Source organism: Panthera tigris, chromosome C1 (genome assembly GCF_018350195.1).
Source record: "Panthera tigris isolate Pti1 chromosome C1, P.tigris_Pti1_mat1.1, whole genome shotgun sequence".
NCBI lineage: Eukaryota > Metazoa > Chordata > Mammalia > Carnivora > Felidae > Panthera > Panthera tigris.
Window position 1 is genome coordinate 36,258,047 of NC_056667.1, and position 21,707 is coordinate 36,279,753.

The 21,707-nt window shown below is 36.4% G+C and overlaps 1 protein-coding gene across 2 annotated transcripts in view; it reads right to left on the reverse strand.

Moving 5' to 3' along the window:
* The window catches only part of LOC102949853 (phosphatidylinositol 3-kinase regulatory subunit gamma), a 131,480-nt gene that overhangs the window by 26,292 nt on the left and 83,481 nt on the right, over nt 1-21,707 (reverse strand). The window contains exons 2-5 of one of the 2 annotated variants that reach the window (XM_007077262.3): nt 21,103-21,211; nt 18,852-18,950; nt 4,728-4,908; nt 4,153-4,278 (exon numbers count right to left, since the gene is read on the reverse strand). In XM_007077262.3, the coding sequence (XP_007077324.1) occupies nt 4,153-4,278; nt 4,728-4,908; nt 18,852-18,950; nt 21,103-21,211 (515 nt within the window). Of the gene's footprint in view, nt 1-4,152; nt 4,279-4,727; nt 4,909-17,822; nt 17,878-18,851; nt 18,951-21,102; nt 21,212-21,707 lie in introns of those variants that run through there. The other variant, XM_042996975.1, reaches the window with a different exon arrangement.

The following is a 21,707-nucleotide window of genomic DNA, read 5'->3' on the forward strand; positions in this document are numbered from 1 at the left end:
AGAGTAAAAACAATAAACTCTCAGAAGTAGACACTGGAGAAAATATGACATTGGATTTGGCAACAACTTCATGAATATGATAACAAAAGCATAGGCAACAAAAGAAAAAAATTGGACTTAATCAAAATTAAGAACATTTGCACATCAAAGGATGATATTAAAAAAGCAAAACAACAACCTACAAAATGGGGAAAATATCTGATAATCATAGATCTGATAAGGGATTTAAAAAAAAAGCTCCAAGGGGGGGTGCCTCGGTGGTTCAGTCGGTTAAGCAGCTGACTCTTGGTTTCGGCTCAGGTCATGATCTCATGGTTCACGAGTTTGAGTCTCACATCCGGCTTTGCACTTAGCGTGGAACCTGCTTGGGATTCTCTCTGTCTCCCTCTCTCTGTGCCCCTCCCTCACTCACATTCTCTCTCAAAATAAATAAACATAAAAAAAAAAAGAAATTCCTTTAAAAAAAAAAACTCCTAAAACTCAACAATAACAAAAACAATATTACTTCATGACTACTAGGGTGGCTATAAAAAATTAAAGATAAAAAAAAATAGTAACAAGTCTTAGAATGTGGAAAAACTGGAATCTTCATGCATTAATGGTAGGAATGTAAAATAGTCTTGCCAGCGTGGAAAACAGTTTGTCAGTTTCTTAAAAGGTTAAACATAGTACCATATGATCCAGCAATTCCACTCCTAGGTATATATCCAAAAGAAATGAAAGCAGAGACTTGAACAGTTATTTGCACAGCAGGTTCATAAGCAGGATTATTCACAATGGCTGGAAACTGGAAAATGACCCAATGCCATCAACAGATGAATGGATAAACAAAATGCCATATTTCCCTTCAAATGAAATATCATTCAGCCATAAAAAGTGACATTTTGATATATGCTACAACATGTATTTTCCTTGAAAACATTGTAATTAGTGAAGTAAGCCAAAGAACAATTATTACATGATTTCATTTATATAAGGTACTTAGAATAGGCAAATATAACAAGAATGAATTATGGGGGGTAACATAGGTAAATATAAAATATATGATAACAATAAGAGATAAAAACAGAATGATATAAAACAGGGTTATTATATTTATATGCTACATGACACGATATGAAGTTAAATAACTATGATTAAGAATGCATGCTGTAATCCTTAGAACAACTTCCTATGGGGGAAAAAAAAAAGACAGTCATAGCAAAAAAGCCAGATGAGGAATCAAAATGGAATACTAAAAAATGTTTGACCCAGGGGTGCCTGGGTGACTCAGTCAATTAAGTGTCCAACTTCGGCTCAGGTCATGATCTCACAGTTTGTGGGTTCGAGCCCCGCATCAGGCTCTGTGCTGACAGCTCAGAGCCTGGAGTCTGCTTCAGATTCTGTGTGTGTGTCTCTCTCTCTGCCCCTCCCCTGCTCATGCTCTCTCTCAAAAATAGACATTAAAAAAAAAAAAATGTTTGACCCAAAAGACAACTGTGAAAGAGTTGTTGAGGAACAAAAAACAGATAAAGCAAATAGAAAACAAATAGCAAAAAAGTAAACATAAACCCAACCATACCAATAATTATAAGACATACAAATGGATTACACACTCCAATTAAAAGGCAGAAATTGTCAGGCTGGATTTTTTACAAAGCCATACCCAACTATATATTATTATCTATAAGAGATGCACTTTAACTATAATATAGACACAAACAGATGGAAAATAAAAGGACAGAAAGAGATATATCCTGAAAATAACAAGTATATGAAAGCTGATGGGGATATATTAGAAAAAGTAGACTTTAAGACCAGGAGGATTACCAGATATAAAGAGGAACATTTCATATTGATAAAGGAAAAAATTTACTATAAATACGTAAGCACTTAATAGAATTTCAATACACATAAAGCAAAAGCTAACAAAACTAAAAAGATAAATAGACAAACCTACAATTGTAAGTAGAGACTTTAAGATTCCTTCTAATTAACTGAAAGTACAGGCAAAAAAGAAAATTCAGTAAAGATATGGAATATCTGAATGACACTATGAATCACCTTGACCAAACTGATACTTGGAGAGGACTACACCAACAACTACAAGGGCACTATCCCAACAACTTTACTAGTCTTTGTCAGTGCACAAGTTTACTAAGATAAGGCAGATTAACTAGGTCGTAAGTCAATAAATTTCAAAACACCATAACCTTAATGAATATGTTCACTGACTACAATGAATTAGAAGATATACTAGAAGTAATATATCTAGAGAAGCCTCAAATATTTAGAAATTGAAGAACATATGGCCAAAGAAGAAATCACAAGGGAAATTAGAAAATATTTAAAACTGAATAAGGAAAATAACAGTATAACAAAATTTGTAGGATGTACCTATAGCAATGCTTAGAAGGAAATTTATAGCTTTAAGTGCTTATATTAGAAAATAAAGTTTTGGGGGCACCTGGATGGCTCAGTCAGTTAAGCATCCGACCTCGGCTCAGGTCATGATCTCGCAGTTCACCCACTTCAGGTGAGCGGCAGCCCTGCTTTGGGGGAACTTGAGCCCCACTTCGGGGCTCCGCACTCTCTCTGCCTCTCTGTCCCTCACTCACTCGTGCTCTCTCCCTCTCTCAAAATAAATAAATGAATGAATGAATAAATAACTGTAAAAAAAAAAAGTTTTAAAGCCAGTGAACAAAATTCACCTCAAGCTAGTAAAAGAAGAGCAAATTAAATTGAAAGCAAAAATAAAAATAAAAAGGAAATAATAAAGAGCAGTAATAATAACACAATAGAAAACAAACACTAGAAAAAACCCACTTACTGTTATGTTCGATAAAGGACTCAGGCAAGTTATTACTGCACTGAGGATTCACTATGAATTTAGTAGAATGGACTAATGCCACCATAACATGGACTAATCAACATAGACTAAAGCTTCTGTAAGTTATTTGACGTTCAAATAACCTGTGTTTCAGAAGAATGTGCATAAGAAACCCAGTTAGATATATTTTCTTAGGCCACCAATGACCCAAATACTGCAATGGATAAACTCCCCTGAAGACCTGCACCTTCATAAAAATTCCTAGCACCTTTTATATATTATATAATAACTTAGGGCAAATTAAGCCAATCCAAATGTAACTAAAAAAAATCAAAAACATTTCTAGGAAAAGAACTAGGAAAAAACAGATCTAGGAAAAGAACTAGATTACTCTTCAGAATTTTGTTCTATCACATATATAAGATAAAAGAAATATTATTAAGCTTTATGATCCAGAAACTGTGTGGTTAAGACTAGTAGTGGTCTTGGGCGTCTGGGTAGCTCAGTTGCTTGGGCATCTGATTCTTGATTTCGGCTCAAGTCATGATCTCATGGTTTGGGAGTTCGAGCCCCGAGTCAGGCTCTGCAGTGATAGAGGATTCTCTCTCTACCCCTTCCCAGCTCATGGCATTTTCTCTCTCTCTCTCTCTCTCTCTCTCTCAAAATAAATTTTAAAAATAAATAAAATAAACAAACAAACAAAAAAAAGACTACCAGTGGTCTCATAATTACATTAGTTCCTTCTTCCTCAGAAAACTCTCAAATGTTAGTTGGGCACACCTGACCAAGTAACTAGCTTTCTTCACCTCCACTACAGCGTTGTGACCTGCAGCTGCCTTGCCAGTAGGATGAAAGTAGAAGCAGTGTGTACTTCCTCTAGAAAGTAGCCTTAAAAACAGGAAAGTGCTTTCTGTTTCTATTCTTCCTTCTTGTTTGCTAGAATATTGTTGTGATGACTGATACTGGAGTAAGCCAACTTCTACAGATAGCAAAGCATCAAAACAGAAGAACCCTAACCCCTAATGACTGTGGAGTTGACATAATATCCTTGGCTGCCTATACATGACAGAAAAATAAATTTCTATCTGAAGCCTTTGCTATTTTGTTATTTTTTATCACCTGCAGTCAAACCTTATCCTAGTTAATACTAACTGAAAAAAAATTATGCCCTTAACCAATAAGAAAGTGATTTACAAATGAGAGAAGAATTTGTATCACTCCAAAGTCTCAAAAAGGTTGTGTAAGATATTAAAACAGCTAAAGATTGTCAGGTGAATTACAGAAAATCTAATGTAACTATAACATTGCATACTTGCTGGGCTAACCAACAAAAATATACTAACCTGTGATGTTCTGGTATATTCCTCATATAGCCTGTCATACTCCTTACTCTTTTCCTGATACTGAGAGTGGTACTCTTGGAGTTTTTTACCTACTGCATCAATGTTATCTTCTTTTACCAATTGATCCTATACAGTTAAAAAAAAAGAAATAAAGAATGTTAAGAATTCTGACACATGAATTTTTCCACACCTATTTATTTTTAAATTGCATTTCTACTATAAGTTTAAGTCACTGTATTAATATCAAGCATCCAAAAGCACTAAATTCTTTTTTTAACACTATTATCAGCCTTTAGATTATATCAAAATAGTTAATATTTTAAAAATTAAGAAATGAAGTATAAATAGGAAACAAACAGAAGTATTTTTATATAAAGTTAGTAAATACATGCAACCAGCTATTAAGGAATAGTAGCCACAGAATAAGTTCCAAAAATACCTTACATATTAAGTAGGAAATTTAAAATGACTACATTTCTTTTTTTTTTTCTTTTTTTAAACTGATAAGCCTGGTAAATTAAAATGAAATGATGTTAAAAATGACTTGTTGAATAACTATCAAGAACTGATCATACCTGTTGGTATCTGGACACGGGGTACATGAGCTTCACATCAAGTTTGGGATTGTACTGAGCAAGAGATTCATGATGATAGTGGTTAATGAGCTCCACCACAGAATTAAATGTCAGAGGATCAGAAAAGCCGTATTTACCATCTCGATGATAGATCTTTATTAACTTATTATTGCCTCCCTTCCTGTGAACAAAACAACAACTGTAGATCTTTTTTCCAAAAATTCTATCAAAGTACTATTTTCATATATATTTCCATATAATTATGTGTGTAAAAGTACATACAATATCTTATCATTTTAACAACTATTTCTTTTGTCTATAAAATATCTTGGTTACTAAAGGTCAATATACCTGACCAGAAAAATAACTAAAACAAAAGTAAATTATATCTTTTGTTTATTTTCTGAATGAATTTTTAAATTTAAATTCGATTAATATTTTTTCAGGAAGAACAGAGATAATCTCTTTAGGACCTAAAGATATGTGATTGTGTGTCTTTGGAGGGAAGCAGAAGCCATTTCTGTATGAAGGGGGATGATAAACATTTGTCACACAGAAATCACCAACACATTCAAGGTTTTATTGTGAATGCCCAAACATAATTAAGCTCCTTGAATGATTTATAACTGAGTAATTTAATCTAGTACCTTGCATTATTTTGTCTTTTATATTTGCTTATAATTCTTGGAAGTGACTATTTATTTAAACCATCACAATAAGTAAATGATTCAATTGTCATTCAACTGTTTTATAAGGTATAGCTTTTGAAGAATCGTTTATATTAGAATGGGGTAATTTGACTCTTAAATAGTTTAGACCACTTTTGTTTACTGAGTCATATCCAATGTTTCCTTAAAGATAATATATAACCAAAGCTTAAAATGGCAGTGTTTTCCAAGTCCCACACAGTATAATCAAACCACAGCAGGTTGATTCATTCTATCAAGCAAAACACTGCACCATTCCCACTCAACTCTTCTTATAATACATGCGGACTTAATGGGGGGAAAATATGTCTCTACATCTCTTTCTGCCATGCTATTACACATGATAAAAGAGACACTGGGATTTGTCAATGCCTCATTGACAAATGAAAGGTCAAACACAATAGGTTCAATCTATGGATTGATTTAATAATGCTTATAGAAAGTCAAGATTTAGACGGATGAAGAACTATTCCTACAAAATACGTATCGGAAGGACCACCTAATCTTATGTAGTTACTACAGGTGTGTACACCCACACATATATTCACAATAAATACAACCTGGTCTCTCTAGAGAAAAGTAAAAAAGGCACTCATTCGTTCAAAAATTTTGAATATCTGCTATATGCCAGGAACTGTACAAGGTACAGTGCATATAATGATGAACAAGCCAGACTTCCAATTTAGGAGCATGAGGAACGTATTTCTATCTTTAAGTTTATAAAGAAGATGAAGAATTTCTCATTAAAATAGAATATAACAACAAACAGCTAGATATATCAAATGGTAATACGTCCTACGGAAAAAAATAAAGCAGAGTAAAGGCAAGAGATAGTTCTGGGGGTGCAGGGATTTCTTTTTTATATATATTGCACAAAGAAAACCGCTCTATTCAGGTGACATTTAAGCAGAGTCCTAAATGAAGTGAGGGAACTAGCACAGCAGGTATATAAGGGTCCAAGCAGAGGGAACAGCAAGTGCAGAGCCCCTGAGGTAGAAGCATGTTTGGCATGTTCAAGGAACAGCAAGGAGGCCAATGACACTGGGGCTGAATGAGCAAAAGGGAGAATACTAGTAGGAGAGAAGTAAGAGATGTAAAAGGAGCTCATATCATGTAACAACCTGTAAGCCATCTTAAGGGTATTGACTTTTACTGAATAAGATGGGAAAACACAAGAGGATTCTGAGCCGAATGATACCATCTCTCATGTATTTTAAAAGGCTCACTCTAGCTGCTGGAGTGAGAAGAAACCATTCAAAATGAGCAGGTGTAGAAGTAGAAAGATCAGTTGGGAGACTATTAAAATAATCTAGGCAAGAGAGATGGCATCCATCCTGAACAAAGACGATATAGTGAGAAATGGTGGGACTCGGAATATATTTTGAAGAGAAGCCTACCAGACATGCTGATGGCATAGACATAGATGGGTAGAAGAGAGAGAAACAACATAAAGATGATTTCAAGTTTTTTATCTTAAGCAATTAGAAGAATGGAATTGTTATTTATCAAAATGAAGAAGGCTGTATAAAAAGAACATGTTTAAAGGGGAAAAATATTTTGCTTTTAGACATGTTAAGATTGAGATGCCTAATGAATGTACAAGAGTAGACAATCCAGCAACCTATTTGAAGAATCTAAAGTTCAGGAGAAAGGTCTGGGCTAGAGTTATAGAATCAAGAGCTGTCAGTCTACAGATGTTATTTGAAATGAGTACAGTCAAATAAGAGAAGAGGTCCAAGGTCTAAGTCCTGGGGTTCACCAATGGTTAGCAGTTAGGAAGATGAGGAAGAACCAGCAAAAGAAACCAAGAGAGAGCAATTAATAAAGTAAAAGGAGAACTAAGAACATGATATATATATATAATATATCATGTGATATATATATCATATATATGTGATATATATCATATGATATATATCATATATATGTGATATATATATCATATGATATATATATTAGATATATATCATATATATTATTTTGAAAGAGACAGGGTGAGTGGGGGAGGGGCAGAGAGAGAGAGAGAGAGAGAGAGAGAGAGAGAATCTCAAGCAGACCCCACACTGTCCATAAACAAGATCATGAGCAAGCCAAAACCAAAAGTCAGACCTTAACAGACTGAGCTACTCAGGCGCCCCAGCATGGTACATTTTTAAGAAAGCATTTCAACCCAGAGAAAATGATCAACCAGGTAAATGATCACAGGTTTTGATAAAGAAGGGATCATTAAGTGATCTGGACAAAATGGTTTCAATGGGATGCTAAGGTGAAAGCCTGACTAGAATGGACTAAAGAGAATGAAATAAGAAGGAAAAGAAATGCCAACAGACAACTGTCTTGAGGAGTACTGCTGTAAACAGGGAGCAGAGAAATAGGGAAGTATTTGGAAAGGGATACGGTCAAGGGAATTTTCCTTCTTTATTATTCTTAAATGGGAGATAGTATCACATATTTATATGCTGATGAGAATGGCTCAGTAGAGAGATAAAAACTGATGATCACCAAGAGGACCGACAAGATAATTCCTAATGTATGTCCTTGAGAAGAATAGAGGGATTTGGCCCACAAGTAGTGAGATGGATCTTGGACAAAACTTGAACAGTCATCCACTGGAACAGGAGAAAGGGTATTCACATTCAGATGCAAATATGTTGATAGCTGTGGCAACAGGACCAATGGGGAGTTAGGTATCTTCCGACAACTTCAATGTTACCAGTGAAACAGGAAGCAATTTCCTTAGGTGGAAAGGGGAAAATGAGTTGTTCAAAGAAAAAAAAAAAAAGAAAGAATATGTGAAATTGTCATCTTGGGGGGCACCTGAGTGGCTCAGTCGGTTAAGAATCGGACTTCGGCTCAGGTCATGATTTCACGGTTCATGAGTTCGAGCCCTGCTTTGGGTGAGCATGAGCCCCACTCTGGGTGAGCTTGAGTTCCACTTTGGGTGAGCTCCGCTTCAGGTATGCCCCATTTTTCTCTCCCTCTCCCTCTCTCACTTTTGCCCTCTCTCTCTCTCAAAAAAAAAAAAAAAAAAAAAAAAGAGAGAGAGAGAGAGAGAAAAATTGTCATCTAGGAAAGTGAGAGAGCAAACAGATTGCAGAGATGCAGAAATTCAGCTAAGCAGTACTAAACGCCCATGTAAGATTAATAGTCATGAATTTTAAGTGAAGCCAGTGAGCATAGTGTATTTTTCTTCACATTCAGCTACTTAGGTATAGGCAAGGAATAGATAAAGAGTTGAATTTAACAAGTGTAGGAATACAGTTAGGGAACTACAACGGAGGGGAAAAAAGAGCAAGTTTATTGAGGATATATTCATAAGGCTAATTTTAATAATAGACCATGGACTCTAAGCAGAGAGGGAAGAAAGTGAGGACATGAAGGAACTAAATAATGGTCAATTTTTAATTATATGTCTCTCTCCCTCACTATACCCTTCTTATACAGAAGAATTATGCTATCCCTTCTTGTATTCTACCGCCTGGCCTAATGCCTGGCATATAGCAAATTCCTAAAGATTTAACTATCCAGATTTTCTACAATGAATTCTATTTACGATGGTTTACTAAATTGGAAAACTTCTATTTATTTCCTTATCACCTACCCTTTACAGTCTGATTTCACTCTCATTTGAGAGTCACCAACTTTTATTAAATTCAGACTCTGCCTGTCTCCTCCCTCCACCCCAGGCTTAGATTCTTTGCAATGGCTTAAGATTTCTACTCTCCCTACTTTCTCTCCCTACCCATTTAATATTTTGTCCTCCCATTACTTATATGACATTACAGTTTTTTAAATTTTTATTTACTTATTTTGAGAGAGAGAGAGAGAGTGAGCAGGAGAGGGGCAGACAGAGGAAGAGACAGAATCCCAACCAGGCTCTGTACTGTCATCATAGTGCCCAATGCAGGACTTGAACTCATGAACTGTGAGATCATGACCTGAGCTGAGATCAAGAATTGGACAGTTAGCCAACTGAACTACCCAGGTGCCCCATTACACTTTTGCCTCAACCTCTTAGACTGTTCTTCCTCAGCTCCTTCCTGTTGGTAAACACAGTCTCTAAAAATACTTGCCTTCAGCCTCTACCTTTTCTTCCCTATATATATTCTTTCCTTAAAATCCCATTTATTCTATGGAGATGGTACCTGAATCTTTTTCTAGTTCTATGCTCTCCTCTAAGCATTAAACCTACATTTCTAGCTCTACTCTAGATACACTTTTTCTGGAAGTTCTGGAGCAGCTAAAAACCAACATCTTTCCCCTGTTCTCTATAAAACAACTGCTTCTGACTTGCCTATTTCTATAAATGGCACATTCATTCTAAGCCCAACAGGCTCAAATGAATCATCTTTAACTACTCCACCCCAACCTCAAACCTACTCTATTATTAAATCCCTTGGCTCTTAGCTCCATATTGCCTCTTACTTTGATTCCTCAACTCCTTTCCTAGAGCCACTATCCCAGCTAATAGTGTATTCCATCTTTCCATCATATCATTCCCCTGCTTAAAAAACCATTCTTGGGTTTGGTTTTTTGGTTGCTGTTGTGTTTTTTTTTTTTTCACTTAGAAATAAAATTAGGGGTGCCTGGGTGGCTCAGTTGGTTAAGCATCTGTTGGTTTCAGGTCATGATCTCACAGTTGATGGGCCTGAGCCTTGTGTTGGGCTCTGTGCTGACAGCATGGAGCCTGCTTGGGCTTCTCTCTCTCTCTGCTCCTCCCCTACTCCCACAAAGGAAGGAAGGAAGGAAGGAAGGAAGGAAGGAAGGAAGGAAGGAAGGAAGGAAGAAGGAAGAAAGGAAGGAAGGAAGGAAGGAAGGAAGGAAGGAAGGAAGGAAGAAAGAAGAAAGAAAGAAAGAAAGAAAGAAAGAAAGAAAGAAAGAAAGAAAGAAAGAAAGAAAGAAGAAAGGAAGGAAGGAAGGAAGAAAGAAAGGAAGTGAGGGAGGTAGAGAGAAAGAAAGAAAAGAAAGAAAATAAGGAAGAAAGAAAGAAAGGGAGGGAGATAGAAAGAAAAGAAAGAAAAAGAAAGAAAAGAAAGAAAGAAAGAAAGAAAGAAAGAAAGAAAGAAAGAAAGAAAGAGAAAGAGAGAGAGGGGGAGGGAGAAAATTCCTTACCATGGCTCACAAGGCTCTGTGCATCTGTCTCCTTTCCACTTTCAACTTTATCTTCTACCACTCTATGGTTCACACTGTAAGCCAGTCACAGCAGTCTTTGTATTCACTGGATCCACCAAATCTTTCCAAAATTCAGTGTCTTTGCATTTTCTGTTCCCTCTTCCTAGAACACTTTTCTGGCTGGTTCTCACATATCCTTCAGTTTTCAGAGGTCACATCCTCAGAGAGGCCCTCCTTCTCAAAACTATCTTAAATTCCCTTTCCCTATATTCTCTATCACGTAACCCTGTGTATTTCCTATATAGCATTTCATATACTGGAAGTTATTTCTTTTTTATGTGTTTGTCTCCTCTCCCCTACTCCTATCTCCACCTCCAAATATATAGAAGACCATGTATAGATAGGAAATGTTCATCATTTCCTTTTCCTAGAATAGTACCTAGAACATTGTGGGCACTCAATAAATATTAAATGATTAAAGAATAAATTCTATTTTTGATCACCATTACCTCTCAATTGATAATATTCTACGGTTTTTTGTTTTTTTTTTAAGTAAGCTCTATACCCAATGTGGGGCTTAAACTCACGACCATGAGATCAAGAGTCACATACTCTACCAACTGAGCCAGCCAGGTACCCTGACATTTCATAATATCCTAACTCTTTGCTAGTATCTATCCTCTTTTATTCTTTCTATTCAAATATAGTCTGATCATATAATTGCTAAAAAAAAAAAAAAAAATGCAATGGTTCCCTCTGCCTACCTATGATATTAAATGCAGGGGCACTTGGGTGGCTCAGTCCATTCGCCGAACATCCAGCTCTTGATTTCAGCTTAGGTCATGATCCCAGGGTCATGGGATCGAGCCCCATATCAGGCTCTACACTGAGTATGGAGCCTGCTTAATATTCTCTTTCTCTCTCCTTCTGCCCTTCTTCCCGCTCACTCTCTCTCTAAAATAATAAAATAAAATTAAAATGAAATAAATGCAAACTCCAAATTTTAGAATTCAAAGCCCTCTTCAACATGACCCTTTTCCAACCATCCATCCCCTACCACTTGGTTCCTCTTTATGGACTTTATCCTCTGGCCAAATTGGGACTGCATCTTTCAAGAACAGGGCACTCTAGTTTCTCACCAGCTTATCTCTGTTCCTATTGCTACCTAATCCTGCAACCTCCCCTCCCACTTTCTACATGCCCAAATCTATTCCCTTCTTCCAGATACACTGCAATGCAATTTCTTCCATGAAGGACACCTCTGTATATCCTCTCAACAAGATATTTCTTTCCCATTTTTTGAATTTCTCCTATTATTTTAGTTTAATTCAAAGCAATTTTCTTATTCCTATTGCCCTCAACACACTATGGCTTCTTTGAGACAAAAATTTTTAACTCATTATCAGATCCTATGCAGAGTAACTAGCACTGAACTATGGATTTTACTAAACTCCAGTAAGACCATCACTTTTCTGTCTAACAAAATCTGTCAGGGCCCAGTTAAACTATTATTTCCTCTGAGAAAACTTCCCTTTACCTTTCTCTCATTTATTTTTTCCTTTCAGATATTCACTGAGTACCTACTACATGTCAGACATTTTGCTAGATACATGAAAGCTTTAAAATATTCTTGCTGGGGAGCCTGAGTGGCTCAGCCAGTTAAGCGTCTGACTCTTTATTTCAGCTCAGGTTATGATCTTATAGTTCACCAACAGCGTGGGGCCTACTTGGGATTCTCTCTCTCTCTGCCCCTACCCCACTTGGCTCTCTCTTCCTCCTCTCTCTAAATAAATAAATAAATAAATAAATAAATAAATAAATAAATAAATAAATTTTAAATAAAATATTCTTGCCAATGTCCACTGAACAATGGATAAACAAAATGTAGTATACATATGCCTTAAAAAGGAAGAATATGCTACAATATGGATGAACCTTAAAACTATTATTCTTAAAAATAAGCCAGACACAAAAGGATAAATATTGTAGGATTCTACCTTTTTTTTTTTTTTTTTTTGGTATGATTCTACTTATATGAAGTACCTAGAATAGTCAAATTAAATTCACAAACAAACTAAAACAATGGTTACCAGGAGTTAGGAGAAGGAGTAAATGGGGAGAACTCAAATATAACACCACAATGTTATATTATGTGTTATATTAAAAGCATTCAAGTATAGTATATATGTGTCTCTCCTATTCCACCATTACACATTGGGATTATGAACTCTTAAGGGTAAAACCGCATCTTCTTATTCATGTCCACATTCCTGGTCCTACCATAATATCCACCACAAAGATAACCCTCTAAATTTTAAAGCTGCCCCAAAATAAAATGGGCTGTCTCAAAGGAAGATGCTAGCTCCCTCTGACTGAAAGATCACATGGAAGCTCAGTGGCCCTTTCTGAAAAATGTTATGCAGAGAATTATTACATCTGCAGAAACCCCAGCTGAACCAAGTAGTATTAACAATCTTCCAGTTGCAGGTCTCTAAGCATAAGAATTCTCAAGGTGGTTCTAGACTAGACTGTCATTGGGACCCCTTTCCAGCCTTTGTTCTTAAACAGTGCTGCAACTTCAGGTAAGTAATATAACTTCTGCAGGCTCTTTTCCTCATCCCAAGATGCAAAAATTGTTGCCTTTAGTTAGCTGCACTTAGGAATCTACCCATCATAAAACAACTTAGTGTGGGATTAAAACCATTTTTCAGATCAGACATTCATCTGTTAGTATTTATTATCCACTGTCTAATGTCTATCCATTATCACACACTAAAGTCTGGAGATGCAACAATGATTAAACAATGATTATCAGAGAACTTAAATTCTATGGGTTGAGATAGACAAGGTGGAAGAGGAAAAGAAAATATAGGAGCAGATTATAGAGAATTAAATTGAGGCAATATATATCCTTGGATGGCTACTTTGGATTGAGAGTTTAAGAGAGTTTAAGAGTTAACAGGTGGCAACTGTGCAGAGATCTGATCGACAAAAAGGAACCGAGGATGCGAAGACCAGAAAGAACAGCTATTGCAAAGGCCCTGAGACAGGAATAAGCTTCACTTATCTGAGGTACAAAAAGGTTAGTGGGATTGAATGTAGTGGAAGGGAGAGAAGAGGGCAAGATATGAGGTGTAAAAAGTAGACTGAGACCAGGGTGCCTGGGTGGCTCAGTCGATTAAGCGTCCAACTCTTAGTTTCAGCTCAGGTCATGATCTCACGGTTTGTGAGTTTGAGCCCAGCATCAGGCTCTGCTCTGACAGAACAAAACCTGCCTGGGATTCTCTCTCTCCCCCTCTCTCTGCCCCTCCTCTGCTCTGTCTCTCAAAATAAATAAACTTAGAAAAAAAAAAGTAGACCAAGACCAGGTCAAATAGAATTTTGTAAGTTAGAATAAAATCCAAATTCTTTTACCTTAAGTGCAGTAGGGAAACTCTTAAAAAAGAATTTTAAGTGGGTGCCTGGGTGGCTCAGTTGGTTAAGCATCCAGCTTCAGCTCAAGTCATGATCTCACAGTTTGTGAGTTTGAGTCCCACATCGGGCTCTGTGCTGACAGCTTAGAGCCTGGAGCCTGCTTTGAATTCTGTGTCTCCCTCTCTCTCTGCTTCTCCCCCACTCATGCTCTGTCTCTCTCTCTCTCTCATTCAAAAATAAATTAAAATATTTTTAAAAATAATAAAAAAAAAGAATTTTAAGCAAAGGAGTAATCAGACTCATACCTTAAAACGATCACTACGGGTTGCTGTGCAGAAAATGGTCAAAAAGGGTGGGGAAGACTAGAAATTATAAGATGCTGAGAGGCCTGTCATGAAATGACTGTAAAAGATCAAGCAAGATGATGGTGGCTTAGTGTTGAGTGGCAGACAAGTGTGACAAGATTATGAATATAGATTTGGAGGTAAAGTTGAGATTACAAATACAGATTTGGGGGTAAAGTTGGCAGGATTGTTTAATGATGGATTCTAATGTGTTAGGGAAAAAGAGAGGAAAAAGAGTTGTGACTTGAGTACTGTAGAAGTGGTGGTTCTATTTCTGGTTTTTTTTTTTTAATTTTTTTAACATTTATTCATTTTTGAGAGACAGAGAGAGACAGAGCATGAGTGGAAGAGGGGCAAAGAGAGAGGGAGATACAAAATCCGAAGCAGCCTCCAGGCTTGAGCTATCAGCACAGAGCCCAACACGGGGCTTGAACTCACAGACTGTGAGATCATCACCTGAACTGAACTTGGATGCCTAACTGACTAAGCCACTCAGGTGCCCCAATGGTGGTTCTATTTCTGAAAGAAAAAAAAAAAACCAAAAAAAAAACAGAGAAACAAAGAAAAGGAAAGACTAAAAGAGAAATCGTTTGAGTAGGAGGAGTCGGGTTAGAAATAAAAAATTCTGGGACACCTGGGTGGCTCTGTCAGTTGAGCATCTGACTTCAGCACAGATCATGATCTCACAGTTCCGTAGGTTTGAGTCCCACATCAGGCTCTGTGCTGACAGCAAGAAGCCTGCTTCGGATTCTCTGTCTCCCTCTCTCTCTGCCCCTTCCCCACTTGTGTTCTCTCTCTCTCTCTCTCTCAAACATTTAAAAAAATAAAAAATAAAGAAATAAAAAGAAATAAAACATTTTGCTTTGACCATGTTAAAATTAATATGTCCCCTAGTTATCTAAATGGCAAAGTCAAATAGGCAACGGGATATATGCATGTGGAGTTCTGGAGGTCAGAGTTGGAGATGAGGTTTATGAATCACCACCATATAACTGCCTGTTAAAGCCATGGAATAGGACAAACTCACCTTGGGAGAATGAATACAGAGACCCAACTCTGAGCCTTGAACACTTAAAATTTAGATACTGAGCAAAGGAGTGGCTAGTCTAGAGTTAGGAAGAAAATCAGAAGAGTGTGATGTCACCACAGCCAAGACAATAAACTGTTTCTAGGAAAAAGTGCCTAGGACTAATGCTACTAAGAAGTCAGGTGAGGTAAAAAGAGAAGTGGTTGTAGACAACATGATACTCTATAGAAAAAACCCAAAATATTCCACCAAAAAACTGCTAGAACTGATCCATGAATTGAGCAAAGTTGCAGGATATAAAATCAATGCACAGAAATCAGTTGCATTCCTTTACACAAATAATGAAGCAACAGAAAGAGAAATCAATGAATCGATCCCATTTACAATTGCAAAAAAACCCATAAAATACCTAGGAATAAACCTAAACAAAGAAATGAAAAATCTAAACACTGAAAACTATAGAAAGCTTATCAATGAAACTGAAGGCACAAAAAAAATGGAAAAATACTCCATGCTCCTGGATTGGAAGAATATTGTTAAAATGTGGACACTACCCAAAGCAATCTATATTCAATGCAATCCCTATTGAAATAACACCAGCATTCTTCACAGAGCTAGAACAAACAATCCTAAAATTTGTATGGAACCAGAAAAGACCCCGAATAGCCAAAGTAATTTTGAAGAAGAAGACCAAAGCAGGAGGCATCACAATCCCAGACTTCAAGCTATACTACAAAGCTGTAACCATCAAGACAGTATGGTACTGGCACAAGAACAGACACTCATATCAGACTACAGAACCCAGAAATGGACCCACAAAAGTATGGCCAACTAATCTTTGATAAAGCAGAAAAGAATATCCAATGGAATAAAGACAATCTCTTCAGCAGTGACATGCAGGAAAATGAACCTGGACCACTTTCTTACACCATACATAAAATAAAGCCAAAATGGATGAAAGACCTAAACGTAAGACAGGAAACCATCAAAATCCTAGAGGAGAAAGCAGGCAAAAACCTCTTTGACTTTGGCCGCAGCAACTTCTTACTCAAGGGAGGCAAGGGAAACAAAAGCAAAAATGAACTACTGGGACCTCATCAAAATAAATAGCTTCTGCACAGCAAAGGACACAATCAGCAAAACTAAAAGGCAACCAACAGAATGGGAGAAGATTATTTGCAAATGACATAACAGATAAAGGGTTAGTATCCAAAAGCTATAAAGAACTTCTCAAACTCAACACCCAAAAAACAAATAAGCCATTGAGGAAATGGGCAAAAGACACGAATAGACACGTCTCCAAAGAAGGCATCCAGATGGCTAACAGACACATGAAAAGATGCTCAACATCACTCATCATCAGGGAAATACAAATCAAAACCACAATGAGATGCCACCTCACACTAGTCAGAATGGCTTAAAATTAACAACTCACGCAAACAGATGTTGGCGAGGATGTGGAGAAAAAGAATCTCTTTTGCACTGCTGGTGGGAATGCAAACTGGTGCAGCCACTCTGGAAAACAGTATGGAAGTTCCTCAAAAAGCTAAAAACAGAAGTACCCTACAACCCAGCAATTGCACTACTAGGTATTTATCCAAGGGATACAGCTGTGCTGTTCGAAGGGGTGCATGCAACCCCAATGTCTATAGCAGAGCTATTGACAATAGCCAAAGTATGGAAAGAGCCCAAATGTCCATCGATGGATGAATGGATAAAGAAGATGTGGTATATATATACAATGGAGTATTACTCAGCAATCAAAAAGAATGAAATCTTGCCATTTGCAACCACATGGATGGAACTAGAGGGTATTATACTAAGCAAAATTAGTCAGAGAAAGACATATCATATGACTTCACTCATATGAGGAATTTAAGATACAAAACAAATGAACATAAAGGGAGGGAAGCAAAAATAATATAAAAACAAGGAGGGGAACAAAATATAAGAGACTTTTAAATACAAAAAACAAACTGAAGGTTGCCGGAGTGGTTGTGGGGTGGGAGGATGGGCTAAATGGGTAAGGGGCATTAAGGAAGACACTTATTGGGATGAGCACTGAGTGTTATACATAGTGGATGAATCACTGGAATCTACTCCTGAAATCATTATTGCACTATATGGTAACAACCTTGGATGTAAATAAATAAATAACATTAATTAGACACACACACACACACACACACACACACACACACACACACACACAGAAGAAAGAAGTGGCCATTGGTTTTGTAGTCCCTGTAGACTGGAAGAGACAGAAGCCTGACTGAGGTGGGGGGGGGGGTACAGAATCAAATGAATCATTGTAGCACACTGATTATTCCTCAGCACAACTAAAAGTCCCAAGGTATTAACTTCTTATAATATCTTTACCAGAAACTCCAAATTTCTAGCATAAACTACATGATTTTTCCTAAAGATAGTAGGTAGAAAGACAATAAAGAGTCAGATAAATCTGGATCTGTACCCATCCTCTGCCACTTACTAGCTATGTGTCTTCAGGTAAGTTTCTTAACCAGGTTAAGCTTCAGTTGCCTCATCTATAAAATGGAAATATGAATAATACCTATCTCATAAGGTTGTTGTGAATAATAAGATATTGCACGTAAAATGTTTAGTACAAGGGAGCTATTATCATTACTGTTTTCATTATATTTTTCTTTAGATAGTTCCTTTATGAAAAAATCACAGTACTTTATTGTAATTAGGCTATTTTAATTGTTAAAATTGAATATAAAAAAATTAAATGTAAAAATATCTAATGCCGTTTTCCTAATCTTTTAAAATATATTTGTAAATATATCTTTGTAAATATAAAAGGTGATACACCCACCACTTAGAAAATTCTAATATGCCCATATGGATGGCATGATATAGGCTGAGAATTGCCTTATCTTCTACATATCCTCATCAGCCTAAACTATGTTGAGTTTTACTCTCTGAAGTCTGCATTGAGAAAAATAATAGGATTATTAGAGGGGTGGATTCCCAACATATCATTAATAACCTCAAACTGTGCCCAGGACTTCTTTTTCACTCACAGGTCTTCTTCCTTCCTTACTTTTAGGGATCTTAGCCTTTTTTTTTTTTTTATTCCTTCATAAAAATAAAAATTGTGGCCATTTTCATATAAGACATTTAAATATTTAATGTACAGAGAAAGAATAGTCAGCCAAACAATTAAAAATTATGTATCTAGGGGCACCTAGGTGCTCCCTGGTGGCTCAAATAGGTTAAGCATCTGACTCTTGGTTTCAGCTCAGGTCATGACTTCACGGTTTGTGAGTTTGAGCCCTGCACTGGGCTCTGCACTGGGATTCTTTCTGTCTCCCCCCCTCTCTCCCCTCCCCAGCTCGTGCTCTTTCTCAAACTAAATAAACTTAAAAAAACTATATATCTAAATTAACTTCTTTTTAAATGTGTAAATAAACATTTAAATAAATACAAAAATCTCTCTATACCCAGAAATAAATAATGGTAGTAGAACACTAGTCAAATGCTGAAAAATACTCACCGCAAAGTCAAAGTGTAATCTCCCTGCATTTTTGTTGAGGCATCTCTGACCAAGAACGTACCATCTGGCATATCCCGTAATTTGTCATTTACCTCCTCCCTGAAAAACAGAATTATAGGAAAACAAAAAAAATGTAATCACTGATTGTTCTCTTCACATTAATCGATTAGTTGATTAGTCAATTGTTTTCTTCACATATTACTACTAAGACTAGTTAGGAGGGGATATGTCTAAGGTCACAGAATTATGGGGGCCCTCAGAGGTCATTTAGTTCCTCCCACTAGATATGATCTTTCTGTTTTGATTTTTGGAATTATGCAACCTAAGGACAGGCTATTTGCTTTTTAAACTCTTCCAGATTTCAAACGTCTGTAGGGGATAGTGTTTCCATTAAGCCTTTAGGGCTTCCTTAGGCAAGTCTGAACTTGTACAGTTTCAGGAGAAACCAGCAGCTGTTTAGAAAGAAGGTTATGTTTAAGGAACAGTGGCAGCTGTGTCTGATCAGAAGGGGAAAATTTCACTAAGTTCACAACCTTTCAATATAATCTTCTCCAATTTGAATTTATACTGATGATAAACTCCTCCCGCAGAGTTGGTTTAGAACTTTAAGAATACTAGAACACTCAGGAAAGGAGGGCATAGAAGACTCTTGAGTTACAGACCCACATGGTCTTAGAATGTAAGTTTAAGGGATGACTGGGTAGCTCAGTCGGTTAAGCAACTGACTCTTGGTTTTGACTCAGGTCATGATCTCACAGTTCAGTTAGTGGGTTCAAGTCCTGTGCTTGATTCTCTCACTGCCCCTTTCCCCCACATGCTTGTGCTCCCCCTCCTCTCAAAATAAAACTTAAAAAAACTTAAAAAAAAGAATATAAATTTAAATGATATTTAAATCTAAAATCATTTTATTATATAATTACAAAATAAAAATTTTCTGATCCATTTTAATATAAAAATATATTAAGTCTCCTCCCAAAAATTAAACATAGAATTACCATATAACTCAGAAATTCCACTTCAGGGCATGCACCCAAAAGAACTAAAAGCAGGGACTTGAATAAACATTTATACACCAATGTTCATGGCAGCATTATTCACAATAGCCAAAAGCTGTAAACAATCCAAATGTTCAAAGCCAAATGTCCAGATGAATGAATAAATAAAAATGTGGTGTATATACACATAATGGAATATTATTCAGCCTTAAAAAAGAAGAAAATACTGACACATGCTGTAACACGGATGAACCTTGAAGACATTTTGTTAAGTGAAATAAGCCAGTCACAAAAGGATAAATATGGTAAGATTCCACTTATGTGAGGTACCTAGAGTAGTCAAATTCATAGAAACAGAAAGTAGGATGGTGGTTTCCAGGCGCTGGGGAGAATAGGAGGAAAAGGCAGTTAGTGTTTAACGAGTACAAAGTTATGCTTTGGGAAGATGAAATAGTTCCAGAGATGGATGGTGGTGAGGGTTGAACAATACTGTCAATGTACTTTATGCCACTAAGCTGGACATTTAAAGATGGTTAAAATGGTAACAAAGGGGAAAAAAAAGAAATGAGTGGCACTCTGGGAATTAAAGAAAACAGACAAGAGAAAGAGAAACACAAGCATATTAAAGAATACACCATCAGCCTGGAACCTAATTTGACAGAAATGGATAGGTCTTTTCTAAAACAAAATTCAAGAAAAACAAGAAATTTGAAAATTCAAATTCAATATATATATTTCCCTTCTCTAGGCTCAGATTTTTCCAAAACCACATTTTACCCAAAAAGTAAACCTGTTCTAGAGTCCTGTTTCTCAAAATGAGGTATGTGAAGACTACATCAAAATCACCTGGGGAAACTGTTAAATGCAGATTCCTGGGCCCCACCTCAATTGGTTCTTGTGCATGCAAAGATTATGGAACCACTGACTTAGACACAGAAAGGTAAAGAAAATTAAGTACCTGTAACTATCTTTTATCCTAAAACACATGTAGCCATCCTAAATGTAGAAGTTTCATTTATTCAGAAATCTATCCTCAATACAGTATTAAAAGTAATGATCACACCTGTAATAAAGATTTTCTTGTCACTTTTTTGGGAAGGACAGCATTTAGAAACTTTTGAAATGTTCTCACATATGATTTTCAAAATGGTAATCTTTAACAACTAGTAGTGCATTAAAATGTTTATTTTTAACTGATTCTCAAAAATGATTTGTTTTTCAACTGCATTGAATTATAGTAGTATTCTAGTTATTACCTTGAAATATCCCCCCAGTACCATTCTGCATCCTGAAGAGAAACAGAACTGTCCTTCATTCCATTTGTAACAGCTGAAGTCATTGGCTTAGGTGGCTTTGGTGGAAGAGCTAGAAGAAAAATGAATATTATTTTGTAGATGTAAATTACTATTTCTTTTCTAATTTCCTCAGTCAGGAACAGCTCGTTAACCAATGTACATTAAGATTCAGATAATTATAAATCAAGTGTTATTTTATATTAAATGTTAGCCAAAGAAGGAATCCTTTTAGAACTCTACCAATAACTGCCTAAAATGTGAAATTTTCAAGCTACCTGGGTTTTTTTTTCCTTCTTATAAAGTGCTAACTTTTAATTCTGAACAGATGCCACCCAAAACTTCATCTTCTCTCAAAAGACAGTATGAAGCCCCTTCACCAACAATTCAGCCCAAAAGCCATTACATGAGACTGGTCATGATGGCCAAGAGTTAGTATCAGAGCCCAAAGCAGGTGAAGAAGGATTATGTCCATATAAGGGGACAGCAGCACAGCACAGGATCTCAGAGCCAGAGGAGGGTAAGAAGGAGATCCTCACAGGGACAGCCTGGCACAAGGTGTTAAATAA